Genomic DNA, 17,500 nt, shown 5'->3' on the forward strand with positions numbered 1-17,500 from the left:
TTGTGACTTAAATTCATTTTTTTACTTGTATCTTTCTCGGCGCCAATTATTTTGCGTTCCATCTATTTAAAGTTTAAATTTTAAACATTATTTTCGGTACAAGTTGCGAGCGCGTTGTTTATTAATTTGTAGAAGAAATTTAAAGTTGTATTTGTGATTCAAATTCAGTTTTTGTCAAGTTTTCAAATTTTGCGGTAATAAAAAGCAGGTAAGTATAAATAATGAAATTGTTTATGAATTATTAGCTTGCGAGTAATTTTTTATTTTAAAATTTTAGACAAATAGAAACTGTCAGCAGCAATCAATGGAGAGTACTCATAATAAAGAAAAAAATGTTTTTAAAACTCATAATAATAAGAAACCATCTGGTGTTCAATACAGAAAACGTAAAGCAGATAAAGTTGATAATTTGAAGAAAAATTATAAAAAACTTGAAAATTATTTTACATTGGAAAAATAGTGATTGTAATAAAATAAAGGAAGGAGAAAATGTTGCGCATGTACTTAGTGATACATCAACCAGCGATGAAGAAGACGGAATAGTATCAGTTGGAAATGTTCACTACGATGAAAAAGATATCGATAACGAAAATGATGATGGCCAAGATGGTGATGTAAATGATCGCACCAAAGAAACAGCAATCGATTACTCAGACTGTGGTTTGTGGCCAATTCATCGCAACATTTAATTTGTTGATTATATAATTAATATAGGTGCAATACAAGTGAATTTGGACACATCCACGCGATAATAAAAGACGACATTTTTCAAATGCTTATTACAACCGAAAACTTTCAAATGGTGAGGTTATTTCACAACGTTGGCTTGTGTACTCAGTTTCTAAAGATGCGGTATTTTGTTTTTGCTGCAAACTTTTTGATTTCAACATGAATTTAAAGTTAAACGGAAATGGATTCAATAAATGGAAGAATTTAACAGAAGCATTAAAAATTCACGAAAATAGTAAGTCACACAGAAATGCTTATCAACTTTGGATTGAGACAGAAATACGAATGAAAGCTGGTGAAACGATTGATAAACAAGAACAAAAACTAATCGAAAAGGAGAATTTAAGGTGGCAAAGTGTTCTTGAACGATTGATGAACATTACTTTATACTTAGCAACAAATAATATGGCCTTCAGAGGTTCTTTAAAAATTGTATGCAGTTAATAATGGCAAATTTTTAGGGTTGATACAATTACTTACTAAATTTGATCCTATCATGTTAAACCACGTCACGCTAGCTCTTAAAGGAGATATTTCTGATCATTACTGTAGAAAAACCATTCAAAATGAAATGATAGATATAATGGCATCAAAATTACCCAACATAATTATATCCAAAGCTCTAAAAAGTACATATTATTCTATTATTGCTGACTGCACTCCTGACGTATCTCACAAAGAAAAGCTCTCGCTTACGATTAGAATTGTAAATATATCAGAATATAAAAATAAATGAACACTTTCTTGGGTTTTTTCAATGTTAACGACACGACAGGTCTTGGTTTAACAGAAATCATAATTGGAGCTTTAAAAGATTTTGGACTGAATATAAGCTTTTGTCGAGGGCAAGGTTACGATAACAGTGCAAATATGAAAGGTAAAAAAATAGGTCTACAAAAGCGAATATTAGATTTGAATCCTTTGGCTTTTTACCTTCCATGTGGAAGTCATTCTCTCAATTTGGTTATTTGTGACGCAGCGCACCTTCACTAAATTCCATTAACATTTTTGGCATAATACAAAGATTATTCACATTACTTTCTGCATCAACTTCACGCTGGAATGTTTTACTTAGTCATACAACAAACTTCACTCTTAAACGATTATGCGACACTTGTTGAAAGCCAAAATTGAGAGCCTCAAAGCCATCCGATACCAAATAAGCAGCGTACATGATGCTGTAATTACTATATATGAAACTGAAACTAAAACTCCTGATATTGCACGCGAAGCGCAAACATTAGCAGAACAATTAAAAGACTATAGTTTTTTAGTTTCTTTAATTGCATGGTACAATGTCCAAATAAACGTTGTTAGTAAAGCAATGCAAGCTAAAGACATGGATCTAGTACAGTGCGCTGAAATGTTGAAAAAATGCATCACATTTTTGGAAAATTACAGAACAGTTTGGCTTTAAACAAGCAACAGTTGATGGCAAAGAGTTAGCTGAAGATTTAAACATCGATCCAATATTTAAGCCGCTTAAAAGAGTGCGACGAGTGAAACGTCATTATGATGAAAATGCTGCTGACGAACCAATTCAAAATCCCGAGAAGAAACTTGAAGTGACATTTTTTAACCCTTTATTAGATACATGTATGTCGTCAATAAATGAAAGATTTGAACAACTTAATGAATATGTAAATATATGGAGTTTTTATTTAATTTGGATAATTTGCCCATCAAGAATGAACTTTTAAAATTGTATAAACAATTACAAGAAAAATAAACTGTAAATACAAAATCAGAAATTGATGGTGCTTTGCTATGCGACAAACTAATAAGTGTGCAGTTTTTTATTAAAGATAAATAAATGTTGAAAATGAAATAAATACAAAAAAGATGACACCACTTTTTGTACTGAACTTTATTAAAAAACATTGTCTACAAGAGTTATATTCAAATACATGGATTGTTCTGCGCATTCTTCTTACAATACCTGTTACTGTTGCTAGTGGAGAACGTAGTTTTTCTAAACTGAAGTTAATCAAAACATATTTAAGAAATACCATGTTGCAAGATCGACTTAATTCTCTATCTATGTTATCAATCGAGCAAGAAATAACTGAAAATTTAGATTTTTCTAGTTTGATAAGAGATTTCGCGGACAAAAAAGCTAGAAAAGTTACATTTTAAAATTTAATAACTCTTGTTTATATAGTTAGAGGATTTATTATATGTTTAATAAAAACATTTGTTATTTTAAAAGCAGCGTTGCGTTGTCTATTTATTTAGTCACTCATTTCTATAAACCCATATCTCGAAAAGTCTAAGTTTATAATTTTAATAAAAAATTAATTAAATAAGAAACTTGATGCACAATACTGATCTCTTTGCATTAAACTATATATTCCCTTTAGCACTCTTGTTCATCATTTTAGAGCATTGGTCTCGTTGTTAATGGTAACAACCCACCCATATATACCTAGGGGCGCGTTCACAAGTTTTGCCCAACCTGTCAAAAAAGCTAAGGTCGGCGCTGCGGGCGCTTTACACCTCTTCTGGTAATAACTTTTGCTTTTGTCACATTGAAACCAGTTTCATCACAATTCTACAAATACATAGCTTTACCAAAAAAATTTTCACCAAATCAAAATGTTTTTTCAAAATAACAAAATAACGAGCAATAACTTCTAATATGCATGACGCTGTTTTCAAAATTGTTTGTAGCTGTGCTTTTGTTCAGCTCTGAGTGTCATCGACTCATAAAACTTTGTTACTGTTTGCGACCAGGCTTTCCATTTTAAACAAATGGGCTTCATCATTTTTAACTATATAGTCTAGTTTAAACTTGATCTAATTGTTTACTGAAGCCAATCGCCAAGCATATAAAGAAGGTAAATCGAAATTAACTCAATAAAAGGAAATTCTGTTGTATTGCCACCACCAACTAATGAAACCTTATTTGATTTTGCTAGGATAACATTGATTTCGGTATGCAGTAAAATTGAGCTGAAACTTTTAAGCTTTCCTCAATGGACAGCTTCTTGTTTGTTTAATTTATTAACATTTTAAGTTCATTAAATTTAATTTAATTACAGATGTTTATAGAGATTTTTTGAAATTGAAGAAACTTTTGTAGTTACCTTGTGTACTTTTGCACTTTAACTTTAGCAGTAAAAGTGCAAGAGCACGAAATTAATTAACACAAAGGTGTGAAAAGTAAAAAAAAAAAAAAAAAAAAAAAAAAAATTCAATTAGTGTGAAAAAATATAATAATAAATCAATTTTAAAATAAAATAAAAAATTAAATTATTGTGAAAAAATAGTAAACAGAGATTTAAATTGATTAAAGGAAGGATTTATAGTGTGCAGTTAAAGGTGAAAACTAAAATGTTGTTTCCATTATAATTTTTTAGTATGGTAAAATTTTTAAAATCTAAAACTATTTTTAGAATTAACAAAAAATTTCTAACAAAATAGCTTCCTTTGCTTTTAAATTTAAACCTTTCATGCTGAGAACCTAATTTCTGAAAAAAGTTTGATTTTTAGTACTTGTTTTAACTTAAAGAGATCCCAAGCGCAGAGGCAAGTTGTGTTCATGTTAAAGCAAATGTTTAAAAAAACATTTAGAATTTTTTTGATTATAACTAACTAATAAATGCATATCAATAGATTGTCTCTTCGGTTTTAGCTCGCCTTCTCAAACTTTTCTTGGTTCTCAAAGTCTTTATATTATACGCCACAATCTGCAGACTTATTAACTTATAATTTAACTCATAACAGTTTCAGTATATGACTTCAATGTGGAATTTTTTTTTAAAGATGTAGTATGAATCATGTTTATTTGTATAATTTACTAAATCCCAAAAATTTTTTGTGATACAATTAAAAACAAAATAATAAATTTGGCTTTAATGACATAAATTATCAAGCCTGCAGATTGCAGCGTATAGTATAAAGACTGAGCACCAAAAAAAATAGAGAAGGGTTTGACTAAAATGACAATTTTATTTTTATTAACATGCATTTTTTTTTATTGATCTGCTCATTATTTAGTTTTAGTCAAAAAAATATTTAGCCGAAACGTTTTTTCAAAACATTTTCTTTAATATAACACAACTTGTGTCGACACTTGGGGATCCTTTTAAATATCTTATTAAAGCTTTTAATAAATTATTTTATAAATGTTTTGATATTTTATAATTTTTAAATATCTTTACTTTTACTCATCTAAATGGTAAAACTATTTTATCTTCTGAATTAACAAATGAAAAATAATTAACAAAATTAACAAATGAATAATTAAGCAACATCCTGAAATTTTTTCCTTTTAAATTTAATTTTCTTCTTCATATTGCTAAGGTTTAAAAAATTTTTTTTTTTTCTTTTGTTGAAATTTTTTTAATATGTTGTTACAACTGAGTTTGTTACACAATCACATTTATTGCTTAAAGAGTGAAAAATAAAAAACCTTTGAAATTTCTCCTTCATGTCCTTGCAACTTGCAGACACACTGTTGAGTAGCACTATTATAAACACGCCCAGTACCATCAGCAGAGCAAGTTGCGATGCGCTCACCTGTGTAGTCAAATGCAACATCAAGTACTTCATCATCATGACCTCTAGTTATTTCAAAAAGTTATATTCAAAACTTTGAATATAAAATATTCAAAATTTATGCATATTTGCATAAAACAAACTTTATAGAATTAATTCATAAGAAATACACACATATTTAGAGGGGAAAATTAAGGAATCAAATTGTGAATTGCAATTTTGGAGATATTCCAAATTTTATGGAGATATTTCTGGTCTTTGAACTTTATAGATATTCTTGGTTTTCAAATACTCAACTTCACTATATTTTAAATAATTTTGCCTTAAAAAAATTTTTTTTGCCTTAAAAAAAAAATTCTAATAAAGCTTATGTTATACGCAGCATTTAATTTTAAAACGTTATGCTTTCATGTTTGTATTTGCTTACTTTTAGGTAGAATTGTTACTCCTTTTTAAAATAATTTATTTATAACTCTTTCATATATTTTTTTAAAATTTTACTCTCTGTCTATTCTCTTAATAGTAAATATTCTAATAATATAAGATAATATAAAATAAGTTAATAATATAAGATAATATAAAATAAGTTAATATTGCCCAATAATAAATAATAACCAACAATGAATTATCTTTAAAAACACAAATAAATAAGATGGTTAGAAACTGTTACAATATAATGCGTAAATTATCCAAAATAAAAAACCGAGTAAATGACAATTTGCATTGGCTGAAAATTAGAGAAAGAATCTATTTCAAGGTCCTTTTAATAACACACAAATCTATTATCCAGGAAGCACCAATGTCATTATGCAATTTAATTCATTTCTTTTAATAGTTAATATTCTATGATGCTTAATTATCCAGATATAAAAATAAATTCATTGTAATCATTTTCAACTTTTTGTATTCATGTGAAATTCATAAAAATGTATTCATTCTGTTTTAAATTTGAAGAATTTTGAATAACGAAAATGTATTAATATTTAATTTCTATTTAAATATGAAAAGCAATTTTTCTACCCTACTTTTCCTATTTTATTTTACCTGATTCCATACTTTCCATTTGCCTGTTTTGTTGATTCCATACTTCCCATTTGCCTGTTTTGTAGACTATGAATGAGTATTTTTGTGATGCTACCTCTATGATAATTAGCATACAATGAAATTATACCAGGGTTTTTTATCTCCTATATAAGTTGCCTTCACTACATGTTTTGTCTGTCCCACCCACCCCTCTTTACTTCTCTATATTTTTGAGAAAAACTGTTAAATATTTAAGTAATAAAAGTAAAATTGAAAAAAATTATTTCAGTACTAAAAAAGTAAAATGTTTTAAAAAACCTTTTATAAAATCTTTTATAATTATTTTTTAATTTTAATAAACACGTTTTGTTTGCAAACAGACAAACATATATGCAACAAATAATTATAAATAGTCAAAATAATAAAGTATTTTGAAAGCATTTTAAAGTAATATAAATAAATAGATAAATAAAAAATATCACAATTTTTATAAAACAGAAAATTCAAAGACCAGAAATATCTCCTTATATCCTAATTTGCCCCTTGTTATTATAAATTAAATGCCTCAATGTTCCAACGCATTTGCCAGTTTCAACATCCCAAAGTTTACAAGTTTTATCCTTAAAATAAACATAAAATAAAAAAATTTAGATAATAAGCAATCTAATAACAATGTTTTTATAAAAAATCTACAACGCTTATTAGAAAAAAATATTATTTATAATAATAGTAATAATAGTAATAACAATAATAATAACAATAACAATAATAAAAATAATAATAATAAAATACAACATTTAGAGAAAATCATCAACAGCAACAATAATAGTATTAACAAAAAAAAATAACAACAATGTAAAATTTTTTTTTGTTTACAATATTTATTTAAAAAATAATTCTAAATAATTAACTCTCAAAACAAAAATTACCATTGATGCAGATACAATTAATGAGCAGTTAAAATTAAATAAAGCATTAGATATTTCTGCTCGATGGCCTAATAAGACATTCAACTTCCTGAAATAAGTAAATAAATTAAAAACAATAATATTAGTTATTATTAAATTAAAACAAATTAGTAATTAAAAAAATTTCTAAAAAATTTTTTTTTTAATTGAAATTTGAAATTATGATAATTATAAACTACAGTAAACCATATTTTATTTTACCTCCCAGATTTTGCATCCCATACAATACATGTGTGATCAAATGATCCTGTTAAAACTTGATCACCGGTTGTGTTGAATGAGATTGATATAACTTCAGCTGAATGCCCCTGAAGAATAATAAATGTAAATAAGTTTTGTTTACTTGTTTATTGTTTAAACAAAAAAAAAAGTCCAACAACAGCATCCTAAAAAACACCGATCAACACATTCATAAGTATTTTTTATTTTTAAAGCTGATCAGCACAAACTTTTCAAATATTTTGCAGCACAGCCAGAGCTTGAAGCAAGGCTGGATGGAACAGGTTGCCATCCCCTTACCATTTTAAAATTTGAAAAAACATCCCCTTACCTTTTGTAGTGCTTATCATTGGGCAGGATGCAATCAGTATCTTATAAATTAAAAAAAAACCTCTTTTTTTAATAAATAAAAGTGTAAAAATATCAGGCAACCAAAAAAGTTCGTGCGGTTTATCCTAATTGTCTATTTCTAAGAAATGTATTAAGAAAACTGGTTGTAGTGGGGGGATGATTTTGCATATAAATTAAAGCTTGTTTTAAGGAGAATCAATCAGTTTCATAAGTTTTATTAGTGCGTTTTAAATTTAAAAGTCTTAAGTGGAGTATGGCTGTGTCAGATGTGATAATTTGTGCCTGTTTACTTTATGAGTTCAAACTTGGAACTAAAGCTGCAGAAGCTTGTCGTAAGATATGCGCTGCTTTTGGGGAAGGTACCATAGCAGAACGGACGGGTCAAAAGTGGTTTAAAAAATTTTCTTCTGGAAATGAAAACCTTGAAGATGAACCAAGATCTGGAAGACCATCTATTGTAAACAACGAGGATATCAAGCTGGCAATCGAGCAGGACTCTAGTCAAACAAGTCAGGACCTTGCCTTAAGATTTAATGTGAGTGATGAAACTTTTTGTTTACATTTGCACCAACTTGGAAAATGTTGAGCAAATGGGTACTTTATGAGTTATGTGGAACAAACAAGCTACAGTGCTTAACCATTTGTTCTTCATTGCTTTCCCGCCACAGTTTAGTGCCATTTTTGACCGGATGTTAACGTGCAACGAAAAATGAATTATGTACTGCAACAAAAAACGAACATATCATTGGCTAGCCAGTAACGATCCAGTACCGATGACTCCTAAACCAAGCATTCACCAACAAAAGGTTTTACTGTGTGTATGGTGGACTACAGCAGGTATCGTTCACTATGAGTTGCTACCAAGTGGACAAACCATTACTGCTGAGATATACTCAGCCCGATTGGACAGAGTTTCAGTTGCTCTTCACCAAAAACAAACAGCTTTGGAAAACAGAAAAGGTGTTGTATTCCACCAGGACAACGCCAGATCGCACACCGCAAAAATCATGCGGGAAACTCTAGCACGTTTACAATGGAAGATTCTACCTCACCCTCCGTATTCACCAGACCTTGCACCAAGCGACTATCACCTGTTTTTGGCCCTGGATAATCATATGAGGAATCGACAGTTTCAAAATAGAGAAGATCTCGAAAATGAGTTAATTCAATTTTTTAGCTACCAAACTCAAGACTTTTATAAAAATGGAATATACCAGCTTGTTTCACGATAGGAGAAAGTTATTCTTGCCGAAGGAGACTATTTTTCAGAACAAAATTTATTAAAACTGTTTTTATGTGTATTTATTAATGGATCTGCAAAACCGCACAAACTTTTTTGGTTGCCTGCTAATTGTGCTGTAAGGTTATAGCCATGAGCAAACTTAAATGAAAGTAACTAAGTAACAAGTAACATTTTTTATATTATTAACTTCATACTTACGTGTAAATTTTTTCTAATTTTCCTATTCAAAGGAGTTGCAAATACATCTATATGCTATCAATTGTGTCCTCATTAAAATCAATTAAACAAAAATCTAGTGGTGGAAGAAAGTTTTAGCGTTGTTTTGTTTTTATAAGTACAATGTTAAGGATTTATTAAAAAAAACTTATATTTTGCACAAATCCCATTGGTAAGGAAAAATATTGTACATAAATGCGTTGTTTTATTAAACTAATTGCTAATTATGGGTAGTTTACATAACAGAGTGAAGCACAAATTAGTTACATCGAGTAAACCTTAATTAGTAACATCATAGTAAACCTTAAAATAGTTTCTTTGTACCAACACTTTTAGATTTAGCTTTCATAGAAATAATTTAAAATTTTTCACTTTTTAAATGCTACAAACTAATATTGACTCAGTTCAAGAACATAATCAATAAAAAAGTATTTGGATACTCAATTGTCCATCAAACTCTAATAGCATTCCTTCCTTCATTTCAATATAAAACACTAGTCCTGGATATACCAAAATGTCTTGGATACATATCTAAATTGATGAGTGTATCATTCTTATGTATTAACCAATCAAAAACAAAAATATTAATTATGGCGCCACCTAACAATCAAAAAGATATCATTATTAAAGGTACTTTTGTCAACAAGGATGCATTCTTTGCATTAGACTCAGGAAAAAGTTTAGGTGTGATACTCGACAATAAATTATCTTTAAAAACATAAATAAGATTGTTAAAAACTGCTACAATATAATGAGCAAAATATCCAAAATAAAACAATTCTTACCACACAAAGATTTGTGCACAATAGTATGTTCACTATTTATTTCATATTATTGCAACTATTATAAAAACTGCAGTCTGTTCAAAATTGTGAAGCAAAACTAGTATTAAAATCAAAATAGAAAATCAAATAAATGACCAGGAATTTAACAATTTGCTCTGGCTGAAAATTAGAGAAAGAACCTATTTCATATCCTTTTATTACCCTAATGTGTAAAAGTATGTAAACAAACAAAAAAGTCAATGACGTCATGTACTAAAACACTTAGGAATAAAACGCGCTTGAATAAATTATCAAGTCTGTAGATTGTGGCGTATATTATGCTGACTTTTTGGCCTACAACAAAAGGGAGAAGGCGAGCTTTGACTAAAATAAAAAAGGTTTTTGTAATAAATTTAGAAATGAAGTTGATGTTACTTTTTTTTTACAGTAGCAACCTTTTCTGTCAAACCAAAAAAGGTTGCTACACTGAGAAACAAGTTAAAAGTAAATAAAATTGCTAACTTACAGTTAGTGTAAAAACTTCAACACCTTTCTGCACATCCCACAGCATTGCAGTGTTGTCCATGCTTCCTGTGGCAAGAAGTGTGCTTTGGAAATTAAATGTTACACAAACCTTAAAAATAATTATAATTTTAAAATTACATTAAAATATCAAAATTTAAAATTACATTAAAATATCAAAATGTTAAAATTAAATTTGTAATCAAAATCAAAGTCATCATTTTATATTTTATTAAAAAAATTAATCTGAGAAAGGAGAATAGAAATGAGTTGGTTTTACTTTTAAACCTAAAAAAAAAAAGAACATTTAAAAAGTTAACTTGATTTTTAGTGATAAACACAAAAACAATGTTGTTATAGCAATCATGATGATAATTGTGATAATGATTTAAAAAAAAAATTTTAAAGCTGTAAAAGTCTCCTTTTTACAATTTGCAGTAGTAAATTCTTATTCCTCCATGATTACTATCTATAATGATACCTAAATACTTGTATTTTTCTCATTAAAAATAATTTCAATGAGAAAAATTAATTAGCTTTTGACATGCTGTTCAAATAAAAATATTAAAAATTTGCTTTTATAATAACTTTTGATAACCATCTTTTTTTTTGTTGTTGCATTCATAGAATTTGAAACTGTTTCACAATTGAGCATCAGTTTTCTATGGAGTGGATGTCAGGGAAATATGGTAGATAAGCAGCAACATTAGCCTTGGTTTAATTTCTCTAATTTCATTTTTGTTCAAGTAAACTCGAATACTTAAAGTATTCTAGAACATGACATTGGAAGGATGTTTATGAAAGTATTTTAGAATATGAGATTGGAAGGATGTTTATGAAAGTATTCTAGAACATGCTATAGAAGGATGTTTACTTTCAATATAATATCATTATAATAAACTTAGATAAAGAGTTGAAGAAAGCTGAACTTTTGATTTTTAAAAAATACAACTTTACATAAAGGCTACCTTTAACCACTAAGTTTTTGCTTTAATAAAGCTTTAGCACCAGCTTATGCTTACACAAGAGCCAATGTTTAACTTTTTGAGTGTAAAAATAAAAATATATATGCCTGTCTTGGTATTGGTAGCATAGATATTAATAGATACAGGTAGTAAAAGAATTGATATATTTATATACAATATGGTATATTTATTTTATTGGTATATCAGACAAAGTATTGATTATATTAGAATTACATTGGTATTTACAGTATAGATATTGAGAATATTTTAATGTTAAAACAATAGAAATAATGGAGAACAATTATTAAAAAACCAGTATAAAAATAATAATAATAGAGCGGATAATAAAACAACAATGTTCCATCTGATGTCATTTTCATGTCTTTTTAAAAAATTTTATTTGCTAACTTACGATTTCAGCAGAATGTCCATTAAAAGTGTGAAAGCATTTCCCAGTCTCAGCACTCCAAAGCTATAACAAGTAATTGAATCAAAATATGTTGTAATGTTATTATATCATTCTCTTTAAATTTTATATATTATGTCAATAACAAATTTATATGAAAATTCAATTTTAAACATTTAAGTAAAATAGATGCTCATGTTAACATAAATGATACATGTTTTATATAAAAATAAGCTGATACCTTACATGAACATAAAGGATACCTGTTTTATATAAAACAATATGATACCTTACATGTTTTTATATAAAAATAAAATGATACCTTGCACGTTTTGTCAAATGATCCTGTTGCAATTTTATCCCTGCAAATGGAGTATAAAAATTTAAATGTTACACACTGGCATACAATATGCATAAATACATATAAACTTTAATTGAAATTTGTGTTACATTTGATAGGTATATGTATATTAGGGTCATGACTTTTAAACTTTCTTTAAAATTTTAATTTCTCTGATATTGAGTTTAATGAACTTTACAATGTATGTTAGGTTTTTAGAGCTATTTCCCTTTGGTCATGTATAAACCTTTTATTTGGTGCCTATTACTACATAAATACTATTTAACTTAAATCTCATTAAATATATTGTATTACATTTTCAGATTTAAATAAATATGTCTCCTGATATTAAATCGAAAATAGAATTAGCTACTAAAAAATGGACACATAGTAATAAAAAAGAACATTAGATAAAAAGCAAAACATTAAATAGATATGCAAAACATTTAGGTGATGTGCAGAATGTCTTTGTACAAAGAAATTGTTAGTAAGTATTTAGGGCTGCAAGATGATGTCAGAAGGCAAACTGATTGAGTAAAGAATATTTCTGAGGAGTTGCCTAAACTTTGCTAGATTTATTTAAGCAGCAAGTAGCTAATGTTAACAAACACATAAAAATATAGAAAGCAACCAAATAAAATTTGCCACAAATTTGCCTGATTTCTTCTAACCATAAAAGCCAACGACGCAAACTGTTGGTGCTGAAACAATATTATCCAATTCTACAGGATTTTTATTGGTATAAGTAAAGTGAAATAGATTGAATCACCATTAATTGTTCCTGCACTTGCACAAACTGGATCAGCTAGTAATTTTCAGTGTTTTTTTTTTTTGGGAACTAGGAGTTGTTAAATATGTAGCTCGCAAAACATTTTTATGTAAATGTGTGATTGTTGATTCTCTACCTAGTAATCTCATTGATATCAACAAAAACCAAAATCTGTGAACATGAACAACTTATAAAAAAAAAAAAAAAATGACAAAGACACAAAGGCTGTTTGATGTTACAATAAATGTTTGTCTTTTTGTTATAGTTTTCATAATTTTGATTTTACCTTTTGCAATTGTAAGTTTTTGAAAATTTTGTTATGTTTAGTTAATATCATGCCCTGGATCTATTACAGCAGGGATTGGTGACTTTACCATTTCACGGATTACTTCTGTCAAATATATTTAACAATAATAAATAATAATAACAAAAATAAAAAAATAAAAAAGTTAAAAAAAAACCAACCTCATCTTTGATATTACAATAATAAAAATAAAGTGAGTAATACAGGCTTTTGTTTTGAAGAAAAAAAACATTACAGACAAGTAGGATACCTGACTAAGAAAGTGGTTTCCATGCCAACAATATATCCTATCAAAACAGTCAACTAGTCAGGTGCAAAATTTGGTACTAATACTGAAGAATATAAAAGCAACATGGATTCCAATGCTGCAGAAAAGTCTTCCCCTCAGAATCAAAAGTATCAAATAACAAAATGCAACCATGTTAGTGTTGAAGGTGTCCTTTTCAACAAGAAAAACATTGACTGTTTTTGACGCATGGTGGAGTATCAAAATAATTATAACTGACATCACAACAATTAATACATTTCACAAAAAAAAATTTTTTAAATGGCCAAGCAACTGATAGAAAACTCTTATAACTTTGGGAACAGATTATCTTTATCTGGTGAAGAATTAATTTCTGGTGCTATTCTTAATATCTGGTGAAGAATTAATAAGAATTAATCAACTTGTTTCTCTGCGCAGTGGCCTTATTTGTCAAGGTTTGTGTTTCAGAGTTATAGAGTTGAGAGAGGGTTAAGTAACCTCCTCATCGGTAGTGGCCTTCTTGGCCTTGAGGAGGTGAAAAAACAAAAACAAAATTTTCAACTTTCAATTTAAAAGATATAGACAACTTAAATCCATCAAAAAGTTTTTACTGTTGACTAAAACTAAATAATGCTCTGGTCTTGTAAAAAAAGAAAAGTTGAGTTTAGACACTTATGAATATAGACGTTGAAGCAGTCTTTGGAAGAATTTAAAAAGAAAAGGAAGTGAGTTTTTTGGGATTGGTAAAGAGAATATTAAAAAAAATCAAAAGGAAAACTAGCCTTGATAAGGTTTCATTTTATACCTTAGGAAACAAAGACATAAGTCAGAAAATGAAGAAAAGAAACGGTAAAAAAAAATAATTTAATATTGAACAGCTATAAACAGCTAATCAACTATAGAGGTTAAGCTTTTCTCAACTATAGAGGTTGAGCTTTTCTCAACTATAGAGGTTACGCTTTTCTCAACTATAGAGGTTAAGCTTTTCTCAACTATAGAGGTTGAGCTTTTCTCAACTATAGAGGTTAAGCTTTTCTCAACTATAGAGGTTACACTTTTCTCAACTATAGAGGTTAAGCTTTTCTCAACTATAGAGGTTACGCTTTTCTCAACTATAGAGGTTAAGCTTTTCTCAACTATAGAGGTTGAGCTTTTCTCAACTATAGAGGTTAAGCTTTTCTTAACTATAGAGGTTAAGCTTTTCTCAACTATAGAGGTTAAGCTTTTCTCAAGAAAAAAACTTAAAATTATTTAAATGTTAACATTATTGCCAAATTAGCTTGTTTTAATGGAAAAAATTATAAAAGATATCACAGATGGTAAAAAATCCAAAAAAAATAAACTTGCATTTTCAGTTAAAATTGATGAAAATGAAGCTGCTTGACATTCCAGCTATTTATAATGGCAATGTACAACCTTGACACCAGGATAGCTATCTATCATGGTACTGGATAACCTTGACAGCTATCTATCATGGTACTGAACAACCTTGACAGCTGAACAGCTTACTATTATGGTACTGGTGAAGCTCAATATGGTATTTTAGTTCAAATACTGGAAGAATATGAAATGTGCAATGATATGAAAAATTTATGTTTTGATACAAATAATAACTGCTACAAATACTTTCTGGTAACAATATCATCCTAGGCCATAAGAAAAAATTAAAAAATATATCAAAAAAGAGTCTTGACAAAAAAGTCAACAAACAGGTGATCTTAAGTGAAATCCTTCTTCTTGGGGTTTAAAATATTTGGTGACTTTTAATCGAAACAACTGTTTTATGTTAATAATTATTTCAGTGTGATTGATACTTCTACATAGAATATCAATCTTACAAGTCTTACTGAGTCTTTTACTTTACATTTTCTCTGGAAATCATTTACTACTGGCCTCTCATGGAAACTAATTGATTACAAAGCAAGCATCTGATAGATAAATGCTAAACCTGCAGTACTACCCCAAAATAGTTTTAAGGACCTTTTTTTTTAGTTATTTTTCAGTCAATTTCTTCAAAATTATTTATTTGAAAAGATTATAAAACTAGATTTTTTTTTGGTCATATTTTTTCTAATTATTAAAAGCTATACATATATACATATATATATATATATATATATATATATATATATATATATATATATATATATATATATATATATATATATATATATTGCTTATTTATATTATCACTGTCTTAATATAATTTGCACATAAATTTTAAAAATGATGACTTAAATCCAAACAGGATAATAAAAAAAAATTTCTGCCCCAACACAAACTCGTAGTTTAAACTCCTCATATGTTTTTCCTATTTCAGTCAATGTGTGTACTGAGACCCTCTGCAGCCCCCTATTTCAGCATGATGTCAGACTGCTTATCAAAGTACATAATATTTTATTCAAATATATTAAGTGTATGTATATATTAAGTGTATATATATATATTAGGTTGTCCCAAAACAGTAAGTAAAAAACCCTCACTCTCCTAAAAGTTTCTTTATGGTCCCATGATATCAACTGCAAAATTTTATAAAATTTAAATAATATTTAATGGTCCAGCAAGGTCCTTTAAATTTTTACTGTTAGTGTAAATAGAGTCCAACGCATTGATTTCTGTGAAAGGTAAAATACGCTGACTCAGAGAAATAAAGTTCTAGAGTATTCTGTTGAAATATTCTTAAAAATTGTATTATTTGAGTTTAGTTAAGTTTTCGTTGAGATTTTTAGCATAAATTGTTTTAAAAATAAATTATCAAACAAATAAATACTATGGCTCATTCTCGGCTACATCAATAATATACTAATCTTAATTATAGTATGTAAAAAATTTTTTAATATAACCTGAATTATTTTATTTTATTACAGAAAAATCAGTAAAAATGCCAAAGAGTAGAGTGACACGGAGAAAGGACAGTAGTTGGTTGATAGGGCATCCTTCTGAGACAATCACAGGGGCACGTCTTCCAGCTGGACAAGATGTTATGCAGAATTTTTTTTTCACTGTGGAAAGAAGTTGCCAGTTGCAGAAACTGCACGCCAAGTGCATGACCAATTAATGCCATTCTGGACCAAGTTGCAGCTACCCATTTGCCAGAAGCAACACATTCAGAAAATCAAAGATTTGTATAGTTAACAACAGCTCTCGGACCAGGAGTAATGAGAAGGATAAATAGAATCAAAAACAGTACACTGAAAAACTTGATAACCTGTTTAATATCAGCCATGCAAATGCAGCTCAGCTAATCAGTAATGAGGAAGATAGACTACTTTTGAAATTGCAACAAGAATCTAGAACTGGTTGTATTAGACCAGTTGACAGAAAGCTCTTGGGTTGAGAGAAGTGCTCTGCAAAATGTCAGGAACAGCTTGCCAAGTAAGTTGCATCAGCGGCAGAAGCAGTCAAATAAAGTCAGGAGATGGATTGTGCAGCATTGTTAGACAGTGAAAACAGCTTGTTGGAAGATGACAACAACAACTTTGTAGTTACAACACCAAGCAGGAGTGGTACTGCTAAAAAAATAAAACGTCAAGATGTTCTTTCACCAAAGGTGGCTGCAGTTCTTGATAGGACGAACCTCAGCATTTAAACATCAACCATGATTCTAGCTTCCATGGTGAATGAAGTAGGATGTTCAACATCATCTGCAGTTCTGTCAAAGAGCCCAGTTCATCAGAAGCGTCAACATTTACGTTGTGAGTCTGCCCAACAAATTTAGAATGTCTTCATTCCTTGCAAGTCAGTAGTACACTGGGATGAGAATTTGATGTCTGATTTAACTGGTGATTACACTAATCAGGTGGATCACTGGCCTATTTTGATCTTGTCCTTTGTTGATGGCAATATCAAGCTCCTTGGAGTGCCAAAATTGACCTCTGGCTCTGGTCAGACTGCAGCAGATGCAGTTTATGAATAGTTGATGTCGTGGAAATGT

The 17,500-nt window shown here is 28.7% G+C and overlaps 1 protein-coding gene across 1 annotated transcript in view; it reads right to left on the reverse strand.

The window, feature by feature from the left end:
• LOC100204975 (dynein assembly factor with WD repeat domains 1) overlaps positions 1–17,500 on the reverse strand; it is a 43,881-nt gene that overhangs the window by 5,091 nt on the left and 21,290 nt on the right. Inside the window, exons 7-13 of the mRNA XM_065787884.1 lie at positions 12,229–12,268; positions 11,913–11,972; positions 10,540–10,647; positions 7,422–7,528; positions 7,182–7,269; positions 6,817–6,872; positions 5,144–5,294 (exon numbers count right to left, since the gene is read on the reverse strand). Coding sequence (XP_065643956.1) covers positions 5,144–5,294; positions 6,817–6,872; positions 7,182–7,269; positions 7,422–7,528; positions 10,540–10,647; positions 11,913–11,972; positions 12,229–12,268 — 610 coding nt within the window. The remainder of the gene's footprint in view (positions 1–5,143; positions 5,295–6,816; positions 6,873–7,181; positions 7,270–7,421; positions 7,529–10,539; positions 10,648–11,912; positions 11,973–12,228; positions 12,269–17,500) is intronic.

The sequence above is a fragment of the Hydra vulgaris genome, chromosome 01 (genome assembly GCF_038396675.1).
Source record: "Hydra vulgaris chromosome 01, alternate assembly HydraT2T_AEP".
Taxonomy (NCBI): Eukaryota; Metazoa; Cnidaria; class Hydrozoa; order Anthoathecata; family Hydridae; genus Hydra; species Hydra vulgaris.